Source organism: Pseudophryne corroboree, chromosome 6, assembly GCF_028390025.1.
Source record: "Pseudophryne corroboree isolate aPseCor3 chromosome 6, aPseCor3.hap2, whole genome shotgun sequence".
Classification (NCBI taxonomy): Eukaryota; Metazoa; Chordata; class Amphibia; order Anura; family Myobatrachidae; genus Pseudophryne; species Pseudophryne corroboree.
In genome coordinates this window covers 490,712,151-490,737,730 of record NC_086449.1, presented here as the reverse complement: position 1 = coordinate 490,737,730, position 25,580 = coordinate 490,712,151, and the positions used below count along the sequence as shown (strand labels likewise).

The window sequence follows — 25,580 nt, the reverse complement described above, 5'->3', positions numbered from 1 at the left end:
AAGGCCCCCACAGAGGAATTTCAACTGGGTCGTTTCCTGCATTTCCTGCAAGCAGGACTGTCTATGGGCCTAAAATTAGGATCCATTAAGGTTCAAATTTCGGCCCTGTCGATCTTCTTCCAGAAAGAACTGGCTTCATTGTCTGAAGTTCAGACGTTTGTCAAGGGGGTACTGCATATACAACCTCCTTTTGTGCCACCAGTGGCACCTTGGGATCTCAATGTAGTTTTAGGGTTCCTAAAATCACATTGGTTTGAACCACTCACCACTGTGGAATTAAAATATCTCACATGGAAGGTGGTCATGCTGTTAGCTCTGGCGTCAGCCAGGCGTGTCTCAGAAATGGCGGCTTTGTCATATAAAAGCCCTTACCTAATTTTTCATTCAGACAGGGCAGAATTGAGGACTCGTCCTCAATTTCTCCCTAAGGTGGTTTCAGCGTTTCACATGAACCAACCTATTGTGGTGCCTGCGGCTACTAGGGACTTGGAGGACTCCAAGTTGTTGGACGTAGTCAGGGCCCTGAAAATATGTTTCCAGGACGGCTGGAGTCAGAAAATCTGACTCGCTGTTTATCCTGTATGCACCCAACAAGCTGGGTGCTCCTGCTTCTAAGCAGACGATTGCTCGTTGGATTTGTAGTACAATTCAGCTTGCACATTCTGTGGCAGGACTGCCACAGCCAAAATCTGTTAAAGCCCATTCCACAAGAAAAGTGGGCTCATCTTGGGCGGCTGCCCGAGGGGTCTCGGCTTTACAACTTTGCCGAGCAGCTACTTGGTCAGGGGCAAACACGTTTGCAAAATTTTACAAATTCGATACCCTGGCTGAGGAGGACCTGGAGTTCTCTCATTCGGTGCTGCAGAGTCATCCGCACTCTCCCGCCCGTTTGGGAGCTTTGGTATAATCCCCATGGTCCTTACGGAAGTCCCAGCATCCACTAGGACGTCAGAGAAAATAAGAATTTACTTACCGATAATTCTATTTCTCATAGTCCGTAGTGGATGCTGGGCGCCCATCCCAAGTGCGGATTGTCTGCAATACTTGTATATAGTTATTGTTACAAAAAATCGGGTTGTTTATTGTTGTGAGCCATCTTTTCAGAGGCTCCTACGTTTATCATACTGTTAACTGGGTTCAGATCACAGGTTGTACAGTGTGATTGGTGTGGCTGGTATGAGTCTTACCCGGGATTCAAAATCCTTCCTTATTATGTACGCTCGTCCGGGCACAGTATCCTAACTGAGGCTTGGAGGAGGGTCATAGGGGGAGGAGCCAGTGCACACCAGCTAGTCTAAAGCTTTTACTTTTTGTGCCCAGTCTCCTGCGGAGCCGCTATTCCCCATGGTCCTTACGGAAGTCCCAGCATCCACTACGGACTATGAGAAATAGAATTATCGGTAAGTAAATTCTTATTTTTGTGCCACCTGTGGCGCCGTGGGATCTTGAAGTGGTCTTGCAGTTTCTTATGTCTCCCTGGTTTGAACCTTTGCGTAAGGTGGTCATGCTGTTGGCTCTGGCATCTGCCAGGCGAGTGTTAGAGTTGGTGGCCTTATCTCACAAGAGTCCATATTTGATCTTCCATTCAGATAGAGCAGAATTGAGGACTCGTCAACAATTTCTGCCGAAGGTGGTTTCTTCGTTTCACATTAACCAACCTATTGTGGTTCCTGTGGCTACAGCTGCTGTGGCAGTTCCAACGTCTCTTGATGTTGTAAGAGCTTTGAAAATTTATGTCGCCAGAACGGCTCTTACCAGGAAAACTGAGGCTTTGTTTGTCCTGTATGCTTCGAACAAGATTGGAAATCCTGCTTCTAAGCAAACTATTGCACACTGGATTTGGAGTACGATTCAGCAAGCTCATTCTTTGGCGGGGCTACCGTTGCCGAAATCGGTGAAGGCCCATTCTACCAGAAAAGTGGGCTCATCTTGGGCGGCTGCCCGAGGGGTCTCGGCACTTCAGCTTTGCCGAGCAGCTACGTGGTCGGGTTCAAACACCTTTTGCTAAGTTTTACAAGTTTGATACCCTGGCTGAGGAAGACCTCATGTTTGCTCAATCGGTGCTGCAGAGTCGTCCGCACTCTCCCGCCCGTTCTGGAGATTTGGTATAGACCCCATGGTCCTTTTGGAGTCCCCAGCATACTCTAGGACGTAAGAGAAAATAGGGTTTTAGTACCTACCGGTAAATCCTTTTCTCCTAGTCCGTAGAGGATGCTGGGCGCCCATCCCAGTGCGGACTGTTACTTGCAGTGTATTATTACTGGTTAAATTTGTTTACACGTGGGTTGTGTATTAGTTATGTTCAGCTTGTTGCTGTTAATTCATACTGTTATTTGGTTTTCTGATACTCCGGTTGTACGGTATGTTGTGGTGTGGGCTGGTAGGTTTCTCGCCCTTAATTTAAACAAAAATCCTTTCCTCGAAATGTCCGTCTCTCCTGGGCACAGTTCCTATAACTGAGGTCTGGAGGAGGGGCATAAAGGGAGGAGCCAGTTCACACCCAGTCAGTGTCTTTTTAGTGTGCCCAAGCTCCTGCGGATCCCGTCTATACCCTATGGTCCTTTTGGAGTCCCCAGCATCCTCTACGGACTAGGAGAAAAGGATTTACCGGTAGGTACTAAAATCCTATTTTCTCTGCACATTTTAAATCTCCCCCACCTGCAGTGCAGCATGGTTTTTTCAATAAGCAAAGTTTCTTGCTCTTTTTGCTTTTCTCCCAACTTAAGGTGCCCATACACTTGTGCGATATCGCGCTTCAATTTCCCTTGAAGCTCCCCGTGCAATAAATTGCATCAAAAGTGCTTTTTTTGTGCATTCGCTGCGCATACAATCATGTTATTTATCGCATGCCCCTTGCGACCAGAAATCGGGTGATTGAATGCGATCGCATCGCATACTGCCCTAAGCACACAAGATTTATCTGTGAGATCTGTTGACATTTGCATAGAGTGCTGGGCTATCTGGGGGGCAGCCATTTTAACACTGTGCACTTCTGTTTGCTCTGTGACTAGAAAGGCTTGGTGCATAATAATAAACATTGGTGTAGCCTGCATACCTTGTTGTTTGGAGCAGAGCAGCGTGCTTCCAGCCTCTCTCCTATATCCTGTGCACAATGGGTGGAGTGGAGTGTCCAGGAAGTGAGCTAAATACCTCACAGATTGCTCATCGCAGTGCGATAAATCTAATGTGGTAAAAACAGCATGCAATCGCACGTGCGATCCGATAAATATTAAGTGCATCTCAGAATATCTTGAGATGCGAGATTCGACCAGTGTGCCTGCTCATCGCTTTCGGGCACACATTCGATGTGCATACAATCCTGCGATTTACTGCACCGATGTGGTCGAAATCAAGGAATTGTACCAGATATCTCACAAGTGTGTGGGCACCATTAGAATAGGCCACAAAATTCCAAAATCATGTGGCAAATAGAAATGTTTGTACAGTATTGGACTTGAAATCCCATTAATCCTAACTGGTGAAGTACTGATTATTGTTGCATGATGTAGAATGGCAACAATTTCTCAGTGCCCACTTTCTCCATTTGTAATCCATTGTTCAGTGTCTAGTAACAAAAGTATCACACTGATGTCTGACCCTATGGGGAGAATCCAATTGCTGGCGAATCCCTTCGGCCTGCCGAATCAGCGCAACAATAGCTCTGCTGTACAGCAGCCCAATCTTGCACAAAAACGTTCACTTCCCCAGAGGGTAGAGAGCACTTTTGTGCAAATCTGGCATTTGCATGGCCTGGTGAAGGGTGCAAGATGTTGCCGGCTTTTACATGCTTCCTTCACGACCATTTGAATTCCCCCCCCCCAATTGTCTTGGATCTAAACACTGCAAAAATTTGCCATTTAGCCTTAAGTAATTTGTCCCTGGTGATCCAACGGGTGGTCTTCAGTTTGCGGGCTGTCGGGATCCCGGCGCACAGTATACCGGCGCCAGAATCCTGACAGCCGGCATACCGACACTTTATCTCCCTCTTGGCGGTCCACGACCCCCCTGGAAAGAGAATAAATAGCGTAGCGTGCCCGTGGCGAGCGCTGCGAGCCCGCAAGGGGCTCATTTGTGCTCGCCACGCTGTCTGTATGCCGGCGGTCGGGATTCCGGCGCTGGTATGCTGGTCACCGGGAGCCCGGCCGCCCACATACAATACTGCACCCATCCAGCACACTGATACTCCAAACTGGCTGATATCAATAAGGGTTTCCATACAGAACAAAAACTGAAAGCCTTATACAGAACCGTTTATTATTTTATGGTGAAGGACAGTTGTGGTTTGCAGCAGATGGCTTCTACAATGTCTGAGTCATCCTACATGTCGTTGACACATGCTGCTAATCTTCATTGGAACCATACCACTAGTAGAGACATTACTAATGGCTGCATAATGCTGCTGCCGTACTGTAGCCCCATTCTTTCATCATCAGTCATTATAGTTTGTATTCCAGAGTCTTTTGCAGCAAGTGTTTTCTACACCTTTATTGTAAGCTGATATTTATCATGGTCATCATTACCTTCTGTTTCATGATGTTGCTATCATTTCTGTTATTACACTGTATACTGAGTGGATAATATGTCAGTGCTTTAAAACTAAAAGGTAATACTTGCCCAAATAACACATAAAACAAAATGAGTGAATATAAAGGCAAGGTGACAGCCATGTTTCACATATACATAACTATTGTACAAATGTAACAATAGATTTAATAATAAGCAGTCCTGTAACCTTAAAAGACTAACACACAGCCAACATCGTCGCAGACCCCTTCCCCTGCGTGGACACCCTGTATGCAAAAAGGTACATATAGCCAGATTAGGGGTGTGGTGGGGGTACGCAGGGCATACTGTTTTCGCTGCCCCCCCCAGCCAGAACACATGGTCACTGCTAGCTCTCCCTCTTGTGCAGCTGCCAAAATGTGAGCAGGACAGTGTGCCTAATTCAGAGTTGTTAGCAGTTGGGCAAAACCATGTGCACTGCAGGGGGGGCAGATATAACATGTGCAGAGAGAGTTAGATTTGGGTGGGATGTGTTCAAACCGAAATCTACATTGCAGTGTAAAAATAAAGCAGCCAGTATTTACTCTGCACAGAAACAATATAACCCACCTAAAACTAACTCTCTCTGCAAATGTTATATCTGCCACAACTGCAGTGCACATGGGGGGTCATTCCGAGTTGTTAGCTCGTTATTTTTTTGTCGCAACGGAGCGAATAGTCGCTAATGCGCATGCGCAATGTCCGCAATGCGACTGCGCCAAGTAAATTTGCTATGCAGTTAGGAATTTTACTCACGGCATTACGAGGTTTTTTCTTCGTTCTGGTGATCGTAATGTGATTGACAGGAAGTGGGTGTTTCTGTGCGGAAATATGCCGTTTTATGGGAGTGTGTGAAAAAACGCTACCGTTTCTGGGAAAAACGCGGGAGTGGCTGGAGAAACGGAGGAGTGTCTGGGCGAACGCTGGGTGTGTTTGTGACGTCAAACCAGGAACGACAAGCACTGAACTGATCGCAGATGCCGAGTAAGTCTGGAGCTACTCAGAAACTGCTAAGAAGTGTCTATTCGCAATTCTGCTAATCTTTCGTTCGCAATTTTAATATGCTAAGATTCACTCCCAGTAGGCGGCGGCTTAGCGTGTGCAAAGCTGCTAAATGCAGCTTGCGAGCGAACAACTCGGAATGACCACCATGGTTTTGCCCAACTGCTAACAAATTTGCTGCTGCGATCAACTCTGAATTACCCCCAGTATGTATAGCAGGCAGGGACACAGAAGTATCAGTTTTCATGAGATACCGACGGAGCTTTCCGACCAGAGGAGAGATAGGAGGGAGCAAAGAACTGTAAGTGACACAGGGATTCCAGCTTCTGCTCCTCCCCGCACAGCGCACATAGGGGGTAATTCCAAGTTGATCACAGCAGGATTTTTGCTAGCAATTGGGCAAAACCATGTGCACTGCAGGGGAGACAGATATAACATGTGCAGAGAGAGTTAGATTTGGGTGGGGTGTGTTCAATCTGCAATCTAATTTGCAATGTAAAAATAAAGCAGCCAGTATTTACCCTGCACAGAAACAAAATAACCCACCCAAATCTAACTCTTTCTGCACATGTTATATCTGCCTCCCCTGCAGTGCACATGGTTTTGCCCAATTGCTAAAAAAAATCCTGCTGCGATCAACTTGGAATTACCCCCATAATGATTTTACACATAATGCTCCCTATAATAGTGCCACTTACACACGTAATGCCCCCTGTGATAGTGAAGCTTATATACAACGCCCCCTGCAGTAGTGATGCTTACACGCGTAACGCCCCCTGTACCAGTGGCGCTTATACAAGACGCAGTGACGCTTGCCTACGCAACGCCCCCCCTGTAGCAGTGACGCGTGCCTACGCAACGCCCCCCCTGTAGCAGTGACGCGTGCCTACGCAACGCCCCCCCTGTAGCAGTGACGCTTGCCTACGCAACGCCCCCCCTGTAGCAGTGACGCTTGCCTACGCAACGCCCCCCCTGTAGCAGTGACGCTTGCCCACGCAATGCCCCCCCCTGTAGCAGTGACGCTTGCCCCACATACTGTATATACATTACACACTGTAGCCACTTACATAAAGAAGTCTGGTAACTTGTCCTTCTGCGTTGCAGGCAGCAGCCTGGCCCTGTGTAGCTCCGCCCCTTATTTCCGTGTAGCGCTCCCCCCCCTTTTAGAGCCGCCCAGCACACTGTACTGTGAGGTGAGTCTGCGACAGGGGAAGGGGAGAGGAGGCTTCATGATGCCGGCGCCGCTGCCTGTCATAGAGAGTGACAGGCGCAGCAACCGGCATCAGCAGGGGAACTCGGCAGCGGGGATGCGGAGCAGGGAGAGCGCCTCTCTAGTCTGGCGCCTATCTGCATTGCATCCCTTTGCTGAGTGGTAAGCTCCGGGCCCGCCCCTGAGTTATAGCCCAGTGTGTAAGTAGTACAGAGGCTGTTACTATTCTTGCATGTGACAAGATAAATTAGATTTTATTTTTCTGGGTGTATTTTAAGGTTAAATTGTCTTTGTTCCACTACAGGAAAACTTTGTAAAATAGTTGTCTCTCAATTAGGTGGAGTTATAAATAGTACCTAAGCATTATTAAATTATTAGTCTAAATTTTAATATACACTATTGGTTTATATTTAATATAAATAATCCATTCTTCCCAAAATGACCCATTCCAGGAGGGACAAAATGCTCTCTACCTTGACTTCCTTCTTAATTTATGATTGTAATATTCTCCCTTGAAAAACCTTTCTTATCAATTAAATAGTTCAACACAGGTGATGCCAATCATACATAAGAGGACAGTCCAAGTAGAGAGCATTTTGTCCCTCCTGGAATGGGTCATGTTGGGAGGTATGCACAATCTAATGTACACCCTCCCCCTCCCTCGTTGCTCACTTGGCTTAAGTGCCCCCCCTCCGTAATTCATAAGGGTTTCATCACTCTTCAGTCAATTTCTTATGCACACGTATAGTTTTGAATGCCAAATATACACAGATTGCTTGTCATGCAATGTTTGTCTCTAGGATGCGCGTACAATAACAATCTTTTAGTGCTTCATACTAAACATATTACTGGTCAAAAGAATATTTATTACAAAATAGAAACTATTCACAATAGCAACATAACTAATGTTAAGTATTAGATGATACAGAATAAATACTATGAACTTGGCACAAGACCTAGCTCATCATTTTGTGGCATTAAAAAAAATGCAAATTAAGTTTTCTACCAGGCATACTCTTCCTACTCACAGTATGGGTATCTTACTGTTCTCAAACAAATCTGTAATGCATACCTGCTTTAAGTGTGGGTACACACTAGGGGATGTGCTCTATGAGCAATGTCGCCTAGTGTGTTCCCTTCCCTGTCGGGGCGTCCGTCTGCAGTGTGTACACACTGAGTGATATGCAAACGATATCACTTAGTGACGTCACGCTGCGGCCAGGCTGTGCATGCAATTTTTGGAAGACGGTCCAAATTGAGCTGCAAGCACGGCCGACAGTGAGAGTCATTAATGATCCGCGGGGCCGCGCATCGCTCGCCGTTGGGCAGCGTACACACTAGTCGATATGGTAAACGATGTCACTCAGGTAGGGTAAAATGAACAGCGTCTTTTATTTTATCGGCAAGTGTGTTCCCACCTTCACAGTGCTTTAGTTGCAAAACATCATTAAAGCATGAATTTCCCAATATTTGCATTATTTTACTGTGCATATTTGCCTTGTGCTCATTTGCAAGTTGCAGTTTCATATTTCTGGTGGTAGGTATCCGACAGTAAAAAGGTCGACAATCAATCAGTCGACCACTATTGGTCTACATGACGATTGTCGTCAGCATATGGTTGATGCTTTTCCAAAATTTTTTTTTTTTCCATTTTTTTTTCTTTTTTTTTTAACATACTTTACCATCCACGTGGACTACGATTGGGAACGGCAGCATGGTGAGCAAAGCGGTACATTAATTATGGGTCCTTGTGCTGAACGATACACCTAAAAAAAAAAAAAAAGTGTCAACTGCTTGTGTCAACCTTCTTCACATGTTGTCCTTGTGCAATTCGACCTTTTGTGGTCAACCTAGACACTGTTGACCTTTTTTACTGTCAACGGTGGTATGTGGCTTTGAGAATATTTGTTTTGTATATTCTGCCGCATTTTAGTTGTTGAGCAGTGCCATCTTGTGGCAAGCATGCTGAAGTATATTTTACAGTTATGGGCTAAGTTTCCAAGTGATTGAAATTAAAAGTATCATGTCTATAATATGACAATTATTGCTGCGTGCAATGTAGAAATTGACTCAAAGAAAGGCAGGTTTGTTTCCAAATTCTTGCACCACTTGTACTATACAGTTATTGATTTTAAAAGGAAATCAGATAAAAAAAAAATCCAAAAAAAAAAATCAATAAATACATGACCATCATCCCAATGGAAAACAGTCCTTAAATGTCAGTGCTAGGAAAATTGTTTCTCCTGTAATAAGCACTACTTGTGCTGTAGATCATTCCCACCAAATTACAGTGTTAAAGTTGTTTTGCCATTGTTTTCACTACTTCATATTGCTTGGAAATAAGTGTTACATTGTTTAATGTAATTGATATAATCACCTGTAGAATGTGATCACATGAACACCTCCTAAATCACAACCACTCTTAAAAATTGTTCTTCTCGCTTGTATACGAAAGACTAAATCTCTGAAACAAATTAATATTTGTAAAGGCCTCCGCTAGCTCTTCTGTCTCCTGTGGTAATGACGGGAGGATATTGTTCTGGTTACGGGAGTTGGCGGAATATTGTGCTGTTACTAGATGAGGAAAGCGCCATCATGTCTCCCAGAAGCCCTCGGTAATCCTGGGGTTAAGTCAGTAGAGTAGCCAGTCAGGCTTAGCTCTAAGGCTTTGCTGTTCTGCACAGCATGCGTAAGATTGGTTATGACCTCGTAGAAAAAAGTTCATAATATCTATTCAGATGCATTAAGAGTAAAAGTCTAGCTTTTGTATTATGCATTTTTGGTATTGTTATTTATTTGTTTCTTATGGGGATTTATTGCATTCATCAATAAGAACAACTATTAGGATTTAATTTAACCATGGAGTTAAGTTAGACGCATATACCAATGTCCAAGATTTTTATATACTGTACCTATCTGGCTCTTGAAAATTTTCATACCCATTATGTAAGTTAAAAACAATGAGTTTACACAGAAGGATCCAACTGGTAGCCCACGAAATGTAAGATACTGCTGCCTACGTTCATGGTGGCTGGAGTCCAGGCCCTCTATTGGCTATAGCAGAGTGAGTTTGATAGTAGTGATGTGGAGGAACTGTTAAGACTGGTACACAGTGAGACAATATCGACCGATATGTTGTTTTTGGCCGAAACGGATTTCCCTATTGTGTCTATCGTCTCAGATATGTGGGTGTCCGCAGTCACTAGTGACGTCACCCTTTTGGCTTGCGGCACAGCCAACTGGGCGATAACGCAAGTGACCTGGTTATATGTAAATTAAGGATGGAGCATTATGTTGCTCCGTCCATCACTCTCTGATGTGTACCCAGGATCTGTTATGTTGGCCTGCCAGGCCGACCTATTCGCTGGGTACACATCGCATAGTGGGTATCCAGCTTTAGTAAGTCTGTAGAACATAGTGACGGTGAAGAGGAGAGCGAAGAGTGTGGCAGATTGTAAAATATAATCTCATTTGATGTGAATACATATATTTGTAAGCTCACAGAAGAAAGCCTTTTTGTGCAGCGTCTGTGCCTAGAGAGACTATGAAACGTAAAACTTTTATTTATTTATATATATATATAGATATATAGATATATTGCTATAGATATATTTGTCTGACGTATAAGGTCTTGTTTTGCAGGTACAATCTTCCTGTGAAACATGACTTGGGTCCCATGCACTTGGCTGTTGTGGCTTGTGGAGAACGGCTGGAAGAGACTGTTACAATGCTGAAATCTGCACTTATTTTTAGCAGAAAACTCCTACACTTTCACATTTTTGCTGAAGAGCCACTGCATAATGACTTCAACACAATTGTAAGTTACTAAGACATTATTACTAATTTATTTATTTTTTTAATTGATTCAAAAGCACTGTATACAAGCTTGTAAGACATAGGCACGAGTCAAGCATAAGAAACATTACATGGAGTGATAAACAATACACAACAAAACATATCCCAGCACACTTCCGTGAGCATCCACTACAACATATAGGCGTTCATATAACTCAAGATTTGTGTACAGACAGGGTATTAATGTAAATGAGATACAATTAAGAACAAGGGTACAAGATAAGGATGCCTGGCACTCACCCGTCAGGCAACATAATGGGAGGATTACACATAAGAATGTGAGTTTTTCAAGTGCATGTTATAAATCTCGGTTTGCGCTGAGATTAGCAAGGTTGCAATAACACTTTTCCATGGGTCAAAAAGGAAGAGGCCTCCTTCTCTGTATCAAACATAGTCTCCACTTAGTCCATTTGAAAAATAAAAGTAACTTTCTCCCTATATAATTGAAAATTAATTGGGGTAGGGTGTATCCATTCTTGCTAAATGGTCTTTTTTGCTGCAGCACTTATAGCAAGCAACAATTTCCTATTGCCCGAAGTAAGTCTCTGCCCCCTTGGAAAAATACCAAGAACATCCCACTCAGGAGTAAAAGGCACAGAGTTGATCAGGTGGGTCTCGGCTTCCTACCTTACCTGCCTTCAGACCACTGGACATTCTCAAAGACCGTGATAAAGGTCAGCCTCCTCCCTGGCACATCTGGGGCAAGTATGAGAGTCGAATAAACCCATTCTATACTGTCTGTGTGGGGGGGACAAATAAGTCCTATGATATACACATTTAAGAAGACCTTGTTATGTACTAGCAGTCAGCAGTGTGTGCAATCTCTACAATCCTTGTACTAAGTCGTCATTAGAAAGGATTGGGAATTGTCAGCCATTGGCGCATACCCTGAATGACCAACTCATAATCTAGGTCCTCACTTAGGAATCTATAATAGATAGAAATGGCCTTATATGAGGGTATTGATCTAGAAAGACGTTGGTCTGACAAATTATTCCATTTGACATCTGAGAATGCTTGCACCATGAAGGCTATTTAGTGTTATGCCTGAAAGTAAGCTAGGGGTAACCAGTTGCCTCGAGGAATGTCAGGGGTCATCTCGCATTAAAGTCAAGTAGATGACTTAAGCTGTTAACCCCACCCTCCTCACAGTGAAAGGATAGGCCGCCTCTCTTGTAAATCTAAGTTACATAAGAACGGGAGATGGATCCAATTCTGAGCATTAAGGCATGATTTGTGGAGCAGAATGTGCTAGAGGCGTCGTGTCATTAGAAGGGGATTGTCGCAGACCTCTAGCGGATCTTCCTGGACGTGGATATGGAGACAGTAGTTTAGAGCCATTGTAGGTAGGAAATGCGATTTAAGGAGTATGTTATTGTAAGCATCTTGGTCTTGTGACCAATCAACCAAGAATCTCCTCAGAGAAGCGTGATTGTAAACAAGAATATTGGGAAAATGTATCTCACCATTAAATTTAGGTTGATACAGCATCCTGAGACTTATATGAGCCATGCCACCCTGCTATAGAAATGACTGAAAGAACGTAATAATTTGGTGAATATCATTTGTAGTTAAAAGTATGGGTAGTGGCTGCAGCATGTAAAGAAGACTGGGAAAAGTCATCCTCTTGATAAGGGTAGTCCTACTAAGATAAGAGAGGGTCAAGTGTTTCCAACCCCTGAGCTCTTCAGTAATAATTTGGGTCATCAGAGATACGTTGTTTTATATAATAGATCCGGGTGACTTGCAATTATTTTAATACAGAAATACTACTTCCCCTAACAATTTCCTAACAAAAGCTTCAGAAAATGTCAGAACAGTTTTGATTGAAACAGAATGTAAATAAACAGCAGCTTGCCTGCATACCATTACTTTGTCCAAAAAGTATGCTTCAGTGCAGCAGAATTTCTCTTTGTATTCAGCGTGCACCAGTGATGCTTAGGTTGTAGGAATATCACCTGCTTTATCGCGGCCTTGTGACATGTTAATGCCTACATTTGCTGTTTACATTTGCTGTAGTGCTGTTAAATTCTTGTTTCTCTCTTCAGATGTTGTATTTTGTGCATGTGTCTAGAAAACTGCATAAAGTCTGCTCACCTATGTTATTTCCATATGATCTAATGGCAGCTGTCATTGTAGAGCTCCAATCATGATGAAATAACTCTTATGATATGACTAAAAATGCTTAAGTTTCAGTCACTGCATCTTTTAAAAGGCTGCAATTTGAATGTACAGCTGGGAAGGCAGAAGAAGTTGTTTATATAATTGAATATCTTTGTAACCAAAATTATCCATCTTTTTTTACAGCTCAGCAGTTGGGAATTTCATCAGAAGTTTAAGTACACATTGTACCCTATATCCTTTCCTATGGAGAATGCAGCAGAATGGAGGAAACTGTTCAAGCCCTGTGCATCCCAGAGGTTGTTTTTGCCGGTAATGTGTTCAGTTAAATATATCTCTATTCTGCCTATGCCAGCTAAATACTTATAATCAATATATGTCTCTACATGAAATCTTGAGAAATAGAGTATATTAAGAATGTTGTATAGCTAGGGTAACAGTGGCGTTATAGTTGTCGATTATCGATTCAACTCTGGCATTCTGCCATCAGGGAGAATTTTAGGTTGTTAGAGCTGTAGTTATGTAAACACATCCATATAAACAGAATAAAGGCCCATACACACTTGCCAAGAAAATGGGAAGCGTCAATCATTTTCCCCCTTCCTGAGCGGCGACGTTCATTTTCTCGGCAAGTGTGTATGCCGCTGGCGACGAACAATATCCTAAGCGGCCCCACGGGTCGGCAGCGATGGTCGCTGTTGGCAGTGCATGCATGCTCGATCTGGACTGTTGTGCAGGAGCTGCATGCACGGCCGGCCGAGTGACGTCACTGAGCGATATGAGCGGTCATATCGCTCAGTGTGTACGGGCAGGGAGGGGAAACACTAGACGACGACGCTCATAGAGTGACGTCGTCTAGTGTGTATGGACCTTAAAACTGAATGCACGTTATGGAAAAGCAAATCTAGTGCACAGAATGTAAAAACAAACTGGTGACTGCCTGATGGCAACATTAATAATGATTAAAAAAGCCTCATGATGTGCTGTTGAAACAGTGTTTAATGCTGATAACCGAGGCACGCCACCACTTCAACGTCACTCCAGATTACCTCAGCATCATGCATGGGGGTGAGAGGAAAATGCTTGGTGTTGGGCTACAGTGTGTATGGGTGACGTGAACACCATTTGATGCTGTGTGATGTAACATCATGCCCAATTAAATTGCCCCCATAGTCCTCTGTTCATCATAACAACATTTGCAATCTCATGCACAGTGTATCAGCCTAATGCTTACCATACAGACCTGATCCAAAGTAATTACTTTGGAGTTCAAGTATTTGAGCTGCAGTGTTTTCATAGTGACATCCCATGGCTCTGCTTGTGACACAGCAACAACATTTTTAATGGTTCAGTCTGGTTGTTGCTATGTCAATGAGATAAATGTATTTCATAGGTTAGAATGCTGGGGTCTACAAAGAATAAGTGTGGGAATGACAAATGCAAGAATAGAAAATAGAATCAAGAAAACGTCGAGAACCTTAATGTAACCTGTGGTAAAGTAAAACATTAACAATTATACCCTGCGCTCAACTTGTATGGATAAAATAGGATTTTGGTTACCTACCGGTAAATCCTTTTCTCGTAGTCCGTAGAGGATGCTGGGGTCCACATTAGTACCATGGGGTATAGACTGGTCCACCAGGAGCCATTGGCACTTAAGAGTTTGAGAGTGTGGGCTGGCTCCTCCCTCTATGCACCTCCTACCAGACTCAGTCTAGAAACTGTGCCCGAGGAGACGGACGTCTTCGAGAGAAGGATTTAACACAGATAGTGGCGAGATTCATATCAGCTCACACATACAAGGCACATCAAGCTAACTTGGCTTGAAAACTCAGCAACCGCTGAAAACATTACTTACCAAGTAACAATGCAGTACTTAACTAAAAACAAAGTTGTACTGAACCAGATAGCAACTGCAGGAAAACGAAGCGCTGGGCGAGTGCCCAGCATTCTCTGCGGACTACGAGAAAAGGATTTACCGGTAGGTAACCAAAATCCTATTTTCTCTTACGTCCTAGAGGATGCTGGGGTCCACACTAGTACCATGGGGATGTACCAAAGCTCCCAGAACGGGAGGGAGAGCACGGCGGCACCTGTAGAACTGATTGACTGACTGAACTTCAGATCATTAGAGGCCAAAGTATCGAACTTGTAGAACTTTGCAAACGTGTTCGACCCAGACCAAGTTGCAGCTCGGCAAAGTTGTAATGCCGAGACACCCCGGGCAGCCGCCCAGGAAGACCCCACCTTACGAGTAGAGTGGGCCTTGACAGACGTAGGACACGGCAATCCTGCCTTAGAATACGCATGCTGGATAGTGAACCTAATCCAGCGAGAGATCGTTTGCTTAGAAGCAGGACACCCAATTTTCTTGGGATCATACAGGACAAACAGAGAGTCCGACTTCCTGTGACGAGCAGTTCTCTTCACATAGATTTTCAGAGCCCTTACAGCATCCAAGGACTTTGACGAAATTGAGGAGTCAGTAGCCACTGGCACCACAATAGGTTGGTTGATATGAAATGCCAACTTAACCTTCGGAAGAGACTGCTGACGTGTCCGGAGCTAAGCTCTATCTTCGTGGAAGATCAGGTATGGGCTTTTACAGGACAAAGCCCCCAACGCCGACACACGTCGAGCAGAAGCTAAAGCCAACCACGTGACCGCCTTCCACGTAAGACATTTGACCTCAACCTCCTGTAGAGGCTCGAACCAGTCCAATTGGAGGAACTGCAACACCAAGTTAAGGTCCCAAGGCGCCGTAGGCGATACAATGGGAGGTTGGATATGCAGAACTCCCTTTAAAAAGGTCAACCTCAGGGAGGGCAGCCAATTGTTTTTGGAAGAAAATGGATAGGGCCGAAATCTGGACCTTCACAGATCCCAAACTCAGGCCCATATCCACACCAGCTTTTAGGAAGAGGAGAAACCGTCCCAGTTGAAACTCCACCGTAGGAAATTTCTTGGACAAACAACAAGATACATATTTTCTCTTACGTCCTAGAGGATGCTGGGGACTCCGTAAGGACCATGGGGAATAGACGGGCTCCGCAGGAGATAGGGCACTTTAAGAAAGCTTTGGATTGTGGGTGTGCACTGGCTCCTCCCTCTATGCCCCTCCTCCAGACCCCAGTTTTACACTGTGCCCAGAGGGAAATGGGTGCACTGCAGGGAGCTCCCCTGAGTTCTCTGCCTAGAAAGCATTTTTGTTTGGATTTTTTCTATATTTTTACAGGGAGCACTGCTGGCAACAGGCTCCCTGCATCGAGGGACTGAGGAGAGAGGGGCAGACCTTCTTAAATGATGGTGCAGAAAGAAACGAAATACCAAGGTAATTCGCCCGGCGCTGTCAAGAGGATATGCTAGACCTTTAAGCTGCTGTATAAAGGGATAGTTAGTCCCTGAAAAGACAATGGGAATGGGGGTGTATAAACAGCGCTAAAAAACTGGATATGGAAAAATAATAATCACAATTTATTTATAAAAATTGTTGTAACAAATAAATCATTCAATTCATATATAGATATAAATTAATTTAAAAAAAAACGTGTCAAGTAGGGCAAGCACAGCAAGTTTGTTTGGTGTATTACCACACGAGGCAGCCGGACATGATACACTGATAAGGGTCCCTGGAATTATGCCACAGTCCTGGGTGCACTTCGCAATGCTAGCAGTTGAAAGTCCAAATTGTTAGGCCAACCTTTATTGCTTGGTTCCAAACCAGATTCAGTCCTGTTTAAAGCTGGATCTCTGGTGCCTTTGTGGACTTCTGCAGATTTCCCAATTGCTGATGGACTTCTAGGCTTGTACCAGGTATGGTTGATTCAGTGGTGCACGGCTCCTCCCAACCAACGCGTTTCGCTGTATCCACAGCTTTATCAAGGTGTTATACACCCACATTCCCATCTTCTTAAATGATGGGCTCTGCTTCCTCGGCTACTGGACACCATTAGCTCCAGAGGGGGTGAACACAGGTTCGTCCTGGGCGTTCACTCCAAGAGCCGCGCCGCCGTTCTGCTCACAGAGCCAGAAGAAACTAAGTCAGAAGACGTCTCAGGCGGTAGAAGCCTTCAGAGCTTCACTGAGGTAACGCACAGCACTGCAGCTGTGCGTCATTGCTCCCATACACCTCACACACTCCGGTCACTGTAAGGGTGCAGGGCGCAGGGGGGGCGCCCTGGGCAGCAATATAACAACTCTCTTATGGCAAAAGACAATATACATGTACAGGTGGGCACTGTACATGTATATAAAAAAGCCCCCGCCATTTTTTTATAACTTTGAGCGGGACAGAAGCCCGCCGCCGAGGGGGTGGGGCTTCTCCCTCAGCACTCACCAGCGCCATTTTCTCTCCACAGCACCGCTGAGAGGAAGCTCCCCGGACTCTCCCCTGCTTTACACACGGTGAAAGGGGGTTTGAAGGAGAGGGGGGGGGGTGCACATAATTGGCGTTTTATTACTACTCAGCGCTTCTGGAAAAGGGCATTCTGTGTTTTTTTTTCCAGGGGTATAGCGCTGGGGTGTGTGCTGGCATACTCTCTCTCGGTCTCTCCAAATGGCCTTAAAGGGGATACTGTCTTCAGAAAAGAGTTTCCCTGTGTGTGTGAAGTGTGTCGGAACGCGTGTGTCGACATGTTTGACGAGGAAGGCTCGCTTAATGTGGAGGGGGAGTGCTTGAATGTCATGTCGCCGTCTGCAACGCCGACACCGGAATGGGTGGATATGCTGAATGTCTTAAATGCAAATGTCAATCTACTGCATAAAAGGTTAGACAAGGCTGAAGCTAGGGATCAGTCAGGTAGCCAGACCATGCTGGTCCCTGTGGCACCAGGACCTTCGGGGTCTCAGAAGCGCACCATATCCCAGATCGATGACACAGATACCGACACGGATACTGACTCTAGTGTCGACTATGAAGATGCAAAATTACAGCCGAGGGTGGCAAAAGGTATTCGGTACATGATTATTGCCAGTAAAGAGGTTTTGCATATTACTGAGGAACCCCCTGTCCCTGACACGAGGGTACACATGTATAAAGGGAAAAAGCCTGAGGTTACCTTTCCGTCCTCATTTGAGCTGAGCGAATTGTGCGAAAAGGCTTGGGAATCTCCAGATAGGAGATCACAAGTTCCCAAAAGGATTCTTATGGCGTATCCTTTTCCACAAACGGATAGGATACGATGGGAATCTTCGCCTAAAGTAGACAAGGCGCTGACACGCTTATCCAAAAAGGTGGCACTGCCTTCTCAGGATACGGCTTCCCTCAAGGATTCTGCTGATCGCAGGCAGGAAATTACCATGAAGCACATTTACACTCATTCAGGTACTATGGTTAGACCGGCTATGGCGTCGGCCTGGGGTTGTAGTGCTGTTGTGGCATGGGCAGATTCCTTATCTACGGAGATTGACACCTTAGTTAGGGATGCCATTTTAATGATCATAGAGCATATCAGAGATGCTGCCTTGTATATGAGAGATGCTCAAAGAGACATTTGTTTATTAAGCTCCAGAATAAACGCTATGTCTATTTCTGCTAGGCGGCTCTTGTGGACCCGACAGTGGACGGGAGACGCCGATTCAAAGCGGCATATGGAGTCCTTGCCTTACAAAGGGGAGGAGTTGTTTGGAGACGGCCTCTCGGACCTTGTCTCTACTGCTACGGCTGGTAAGTCGAATTTCTTACCTTATGTCCCCCCGCAGCATACAAAAAAGGCACCTCATTATCAAATGCAGTCCTTTCGTTCCAATAAGAGCAAGAAGGTACGGGGATCGTCCTTTGTTGCCAGAGGAAAAAGCAAGGGAAAAAAGCTGCACACAGCTAGTTCCCAGGAGCAGAAGTCCTCCCCTAAATCTGCAAAGTCCACTGCATGACGCTGGGGCTTCCCGGGGGGGAGGCAGATCTAGTGGCGGCTCGTCTTCGGTTTTTCAGTCACGTCTGGGTTCAATCGCAGGTGGATCCCTGGGCATTAGAGATTGTTTCTCAGGGATACAGGCTGGAATTCGAAGACTTGCCTCCTCGCCGGTTTTTCAAATCGGCTCTGCCGGCTTCCCCGTCAGAGAGGGAGCTAGTGTTGGCAGCAATCCAAAAATTGTATATTCAACAGGTGATTGTCACAGTTCCTCATCTCCAGCAAGGAGAGGGATATTACTCAACCCTGTTTGTGGTCCCGAAACCAGACGGTTCGGTCAGACCCATTTTAAACCTAAAATCCCTGAACCTGTACTTGAAGAGGTTCAAGTTCAAAATGGAATCACTCAGGGCGGTCATCGCCAGCCTGGGAGGGGGGGGGGGGGGATTGGATGGTGTCCGTGGACATAAAGGATGCTTACCTTCATGTTCCGATATTCCCCCCTCACCAGGGGTTCCTGAAATTTGCAGTGCAGGACTGTCACTACCAATTTCAGACGTTGCCGTTTGGGCTTTCCACGGCCCCGAGAATTTTCACCAAGGTAATGGCGGAAATGATGGTGCTCCTGCGCAGGCAGGGTGTCACAATTATCCCATACTTGGACAATCTCCTCATAAAGGCGAGATCTCGGGAGAAGTTGCTGGACAGCGTTTCTATGTCCATGAAGACGTTGCAGTTACACGGCTGGATTCTCAATATACCGAAGTCCCAGCTAGTCCCTACAACGCGTCTGACCTTTTTGGGCCTGATTCTAGACACAGACCAGAAAAAGGTTTTTCTTCCGATCGAAGAGGTTCAAGAGCTCATAGCCCTGGTCAGGAACCTATTAAAGCCAAAAAAGGTTTCAGTGCATCATTGCACACGGGTTCTGTGGAAGATGGTGGCTACATACGAGGCCATCCCCTTCGGCAGGTTCCATGCGAGGACTTTTCAATGGGACCTCTTGGACAAGTGGTCCGGGTCCCATTTACAAATGCATCAAAGGATCACCCTGTCTCCCAGGACCAGGGTATCTCTCCTGTGGTGGCTGCACAGTGCTCACCTTCTAGAGGGTCGCAGGTTCGGCATTCAGGACTGGGTCCTGGTGACCACGGACGCAAGCCTCCGAGGCTGGGGAGCAGTCACACTGGGAAGAAATTTCCAAGGTCTCTGGTCAAATCTAGAGACTTGTCTCCACATCAACGTCCTGGAGTTGAGGGCCATATACAACGTCCTGCGTCAAGCGGAGGAATTGCTTTGGGGAAAACCGGTTCTGATTCAGTCAGACAATGTCACGGCAGTGGCTCCTATAAACCGCCAAGGCGGACCAAGGAGCAGAGTGGCCATGGCAGAAGCGACCAGGATTCTACGCTGGGCGGAAGGCCATGTAAGCGCACTATAAGCAGTGTTCATCCCGGGGGTGGACAACTGGGAGGCGGACTTTCTCAGCAGGCACGACCTGCATCCGGGAGAGTGGGGACTTCATCAAGAAGTCTTCGCACAGATCACGGGTCGGTGGGGACTGCCTCAAATAGACATGATGGCATCCCGTCTCAACAAAAAGCTAAAGCGGTATTGCGCCAGGTCAAGGGACCCTCAGGCGGTAGCGGTAGACGCTCTGGTGACACCTTGGTTGTTCAGATCGGTCTATGTGTTTCCTCCTCTTCCTCTCATACCCAGGGTGTTGAGAATAATAAGAATAAGCAGGGTCAGAACAATCCTCATTGTTCCAGATTGGCCACGGAGGACTTGGTACCCGGAGCTGCAAGAGTTGCTCGCAGAAGATCCGTGGCCTCTTCCTCTAAGGCAGGACCTCCTGCAGCAGGGGCCCTGTCTGTTCCAAGACTTACCGCGGCTGCGTTTGACGACATAACGGTTGAACGCCGGATCCTAGCGGAAAAAGGGATTCCGGAGGAGGTCATTCCTACCCTGATCAAGGCTAGGAAAGACGTGACGTTGAAACATTATCACCGTATATGGCGAAAATATGTTTCTTGGTGTGAGGCCAGAGCTGCTCCTACGTAGGATTTCCAGTTGGGGTCTACTTCACTTACTTCAAACAGGAGTGAATTTGGGCCTAAAATTAGGGTCCATAAAGGTCCAAATTTCGGCCTTATCCATTTTCTTTCAAAGAGAATTGGCCTCTCTTCCTGAAGTACAGACTTTTGTGAAGGGAGTGCTGCATATTCAGCCTCCCTTTGTACCTCCGTTGGCGCCTTGGGATCTTAACGTGTTACGTTTCCTCAAGTCACCTTGGTTTGAACCACTCAAAACAGTGGAGTTGAAATACCTCACGTGGAAAGGGGTCATGTTGTTGGCATTAGCTTCGGCAAGGCGTGTTTCAGAACTGGCGGCTTTATCACATAAAAGCCCATACTTGGTTTTTTACGTGGATAGGGCAGAGTTGAGGACTCGTCCTCAATTCCTGCCAAAAGTGGTTTCATCCTTTCATATGAACTATTGTGGTGCCTGTGGCTACGCGTGACTTGGAGGATCCCGAGTCCCTTGATGTGGTCAGGGCTTTGAAAATTTACGTGGCCAGATCGGCTACAGTCAGAATAACAGAAGCACTGTTTGTCATGTATGCAACCAACAAGATTGGTGCCCCTGCTTCAAAGTAGACTATTGCTCGCTGGATCCGTAACACGATTCAGCAGGCACATTCTACGGCGGGATTGCCATTACCTAAATCGGTCAAGGCCCATTCCACTTTGAAGGTGGGCTCTTCTTGGGCGGCTGCCAGAGGGGTCTCGGCGCTACAGCTGTGCCGAGCTACTACTTGGTCGGGTTCAAACTCCTTTGCAAAGTTCTATAAGTTTGATACCCTGGCTGAGGAGGACCTCCTGTTTGCTCAATCGGTGCTGCAGAGTCATCCGCACTCTCCCGCCCGTTTGGGAGCTTTGGTATAATTCCCATGGTCCTTACGGAGTCCCCAGCATCCTCTAGGACGTAAGAGAAAATAAGATTTTAAACCTACCGGTAAATCTCTTTCTCCTAGTCCGTAGAGGATGCTGGGCACCCGTCCCAAGTGCGGACTACTTCTGCAAGACTTGTATATAGTTATTGCTTAAATAAGGGTTATGCTATAGTCTCATCGGTCTTGGACTTATGCTATGTCGTTTTCATACTGTTTACTGGATAGTATATCACAAGTTATACGGTGTGGCTGGTATGAATCTTGCCCTTGGATTAACAAAAATCCTTTCCTCGTACTGTCAGTCTCCTCTGGGCACAGTTTCTCTAACTGAGGTCTGGAGAAGGGGCATAGAGGGAGGAGCCAGTGCACACCAGATCTAAAGTCTTTCTTAAAGTGCCCATGTCTCCTGCGGAGCCCATCTATCCCCATGGTCCTTACGGAGTCCCCAGCATCCTCTACGGACTACGAGAAAAAGATTTACCGGTAGGTTTAAAATCTTATTTTTTCCAAATTCGATGGTAATGTTTAGACGTTACTCCTTTCCTAGCCTGTATCATGGTAGGAATAACCTTGTTCAGAATGCCCTTCCAAGCTAGTATCATGCTGTCAAACGTAGCCGCGGTAAGTCTTGATAGGCGAACGGCCCCTGCTGCAACAGGTCCTCCCAAAGAGGAAGAGGCCTCGGCTCTTCTTGCAGTAGATCTAGAAGATCCGCGTACCAAGCCCTTCTTGGTCAGTCTGGAGCAATGAAGATCGCTTGAACCCTTGTTCTCCTTATGAGCTTTAAAACTCTTGGAATGAGTGGAAGTGGAGGAAACACGTACACCGTCTGGAACACCCACGGAGTCACTAGGGCGTCCACCGCCACTGCTTGCGGGTCCCTCGACCTGGATCAATACCGCCGAAGCTTCTTGTTGAGACGAGAGGCCATCATGTCGATCTGGGGTATGCCCCAAAGATCTGTTACCTCCTTGAATACCTCCGGATGGAGGCCCCACTCCCCTGGATGGAGAGCGTGTCTGCTGAGGAAGTCCGCTTCCCAGTTGTCTACTCCCGGAATGAAGATTGCTAACAGCGCCAACGCGTGCTTTTCTGCCCAGAGGATGATTCTTGTTACTTCTGCCATTGCAGCTCTGCTCTTCATTCCGCCCTGTCGGTTTATGTAAGCCACCGTTGTCACATTGTCCGACTGCACTTGAATGGCCCAATTTCTCCGAAGATGGTCCGCTTGGAGAAGACCGTTGTAGACGGCTCTTAGTTCCAGAATGTTTATCGGCAGGCCGGCTTCCAAACTTGACCACCTTCCTTGGAAGGTTTCCCCTTGAGTGACTGCGCCCCAGCCCTGCAGACTTGCATCCGTGGTTACAAGGATCCAGTCCTGAATCCCGAACCTGCGGCCCTCCAGAAGGTGAGGTAATTGCAGCCACCAGAGGAGTGAAATCCTGGCCTTTGGCGACAGACTTATTCTCTGGTGCTTGTGTAGATGGGATCCCGACCACTTGTCCGGGAGATCCAGTTGGAAGGACCGAGCGTGAAACCTTCCCCAGAAGGCAAATGCACTGATGAACTGACACCCGGGTTGGCTTCAGGACATCCCGGACCATCGTTTGAATCACCAACGCTTTTTCCTCTGGGAGAAACATCCTCTGCACCTCAGTGTCGAGGATCATTCCCAGAAAGGACAACATCCTGGTTGGTTCCAATTGTGTTTTTGGAAGATTCAGGATCCAACCATATTCCTCGAGAAGCTGGGTCGTGAGTGTTAAGGACCTTAACAGCTTCTCCTTGGACGATGCCTTCATCAGCAGATCGTCCAGATACGGAATTATGTTCACCCCCTGTATGCGGAGGAGAATCATAATTTCCGCCATCACCTTGTTGAACACACTCTGTGCTGTGGAGAGCCCGAATGGGAGGGCCTGTAACTGAAAGTGACAGTCCAACACTGCGAATTGAAGATGAGCTTGATGCGGCAGCCAAATCGGTATGTGGAGGTACGCATCCTTGATATCCAGGGATACTAGGAATTCCCCCTCCTCCAGACCTGATATCACTGCCCTTAGAGACTCCATTTTGAACTTGAACACCCTCGGAAAGGGGTTTAGTGATTTTAAGTTCAGAATGGGCCTGACCGAACCATCCGGTTTCGTTACCACGAAAAGGTTTGAATAGTAACCTTTGTTTTGCATATGAGGAGGTACTGGTACGATAACCTGTGCCTCCACCAACTTCTGGACAGCTTCTTGCAGGACAGTCCTGTCTGCCAGCAGAGCTGGCAAGCCTGATCTGAAAAATCGGTGTTGAGGGAGATTTTGAAATTCCAGCCTGTACCCCTGGGTCTGGGCCAGAGGACACCAGACATGACTGAAATGTCGGAGTCTCGCTCCCACTGGCCCCACCTCTGGGGCGTGCAGTCCACAGTCATGCGGAGGACTTTGGTGTACCTGAAGCAGGTTTCTGTTCCTCGGAACCTGAAGCCACAGGCTTCTTGAACTTGGGCCGACCTCCCCGAAAGAAGGTGTTGGACGGCTTGGCCTTTCTGGGCTTGTTGGACCAAAAGGGCTGTGATGTAACTGAAGAAAAGGGTTTCTTCGGACCAGGTGGAGGAAAGAAAGGGTGACTTACCAGCCGTAGCCGTGGAGATCCACGCATCTAACTCTTTTCCAAAGAGAGCCTGACCTGTGTAGGGTAGGGTCTCCACACTTCTCCTGGATTCCGCGTCGGCAGACCACTGGCGCAACCACAGTCCTCGACGAGCTGATACTGACATGGAGGAAATCCCCGCAGCCATGGAACCCAGGTCTTTCATGGATTCTACCAGAAATCCTGCCGAATCCTGAATGTTGCGTAAAAACAATTTAACATCACATTTCTCCATAGTATCCAAGTCCTCAAGTAACGTGCCTGACCACTTTACTATAGCTTTGGCAATCCAAGCACTGGCAATAGTGGGGCGTAATATTGCCCCAGAAGCCACGTACATGGATTTGAGCGTATTATCAATTTTACGATCAGCCGGCTCTTTCAAGGCGGTAGATCCTGGAACATGTAAAACAAACTTTTTTTGAGAGTCTGGATACTGACGCGTCAACAATAGGCGGATTTTCCCATTTTTTCCTATCCTCTACCGGGAAAAGAAACGCTACCAGAACCCTTTTTAGGCATCTGGAATTTTTTATCCGGGTTTTCCCAAGCCTTTTCAAATATAGCATTTAATTCCTTTGACGCAGGGAAGGTTAGCGAGGCTTTCTTATTTTCAATGAAGTAAGCCTTCTCAACCTGCTTGGGTGTTGTATCGGCAATATTTAACACATCCCTAATAGCCTCGATCATCAACTGCACCCCTTTTGCAAGAGATGTAGCCCACCACAACACATTCCCGTCACTGTCTGCAGTATCAGAATCGGTATCATCCTGCATGATCTGAGCAAGAGCACGTTTATGTGAACATACAGCGGGGAGCCCTGATGTACCAGAACTGGGCCAGACTGCCATAGAGTTCTGTAAAGCCTGTGTTGCAGATTTATTTTGTGCAAACCTATTTGAAATCTGAGAAATCCTAGATTTGATAGAGCACAGGTTCTCAAACTCGGTCCTCAGGACCCCACACAGTGCATGTTTTGCAAGTAACCCAGCAGGTGCACAGGTGTATTAATTACTGACTGACAAATTTTAAAAGGTCTACAGGTGGACCTAATTATTTCACTTGCGATTCTGTGAGGAGACCTGCAAAACATGCACTGTGTGGGGTCCTGAGGACCGAGTTTGAGAACCTATGTGATAGAGGATAACCACTCGGGCTCCCTTGCTGGAATCTGTGCTAAACCAGTGCAATCCTGATTACATGGAATGGGATCATCTTGAGAGGACATATCCTCTGCAGCATATGACACAGAGTCCCTGGACATTGCTTAATGGAGACCACAGACACTCCACACACACAGGGGAGGGCAGACAGAGTTTTCTCCCCAATAATGGCAAGAGAGACACAGAGATTGGAGCCAACCCACACACATCGCTTTTAATATAAAGGGAGACCCCCTAT

At 46.3% G+C, this 25,580-nt stretch overlaps 1 protein-coding gene across 6 annotated transcripts in view; it reads left to right on the top strand.

Annotated features, from left to right (window-relative positions):
• Positions 1–25,580, top strand: part of GXYLT1 (glucoside xylosyltransferase 1) — a 262,151-nt gene that overhangs the window by 31,482 nt on the left and 205,089 nt on the right. For 5 of the 6 annotated variants that reach the window (XM_063927318.1, XM_063927319.1, XM_063927321.1 and 2 more), the window contains 2 exons: positions 10,397–10,571; positions 12,917–13,042. In XM_063927318.1, coding sequence (XP_063783388.1) covers positions 10,397–10,571; positions 12,917–13,042 — 301 coding nt within the window. Of the gene's footprint in view, positions 1–10,396; positions 10,572–11,111; positions 11,284–12,916; positions 13,043–25,580 lie in introns of those variants that run through there. The other variant, XM_063927322.1, reaches the window with a different exon arrangement.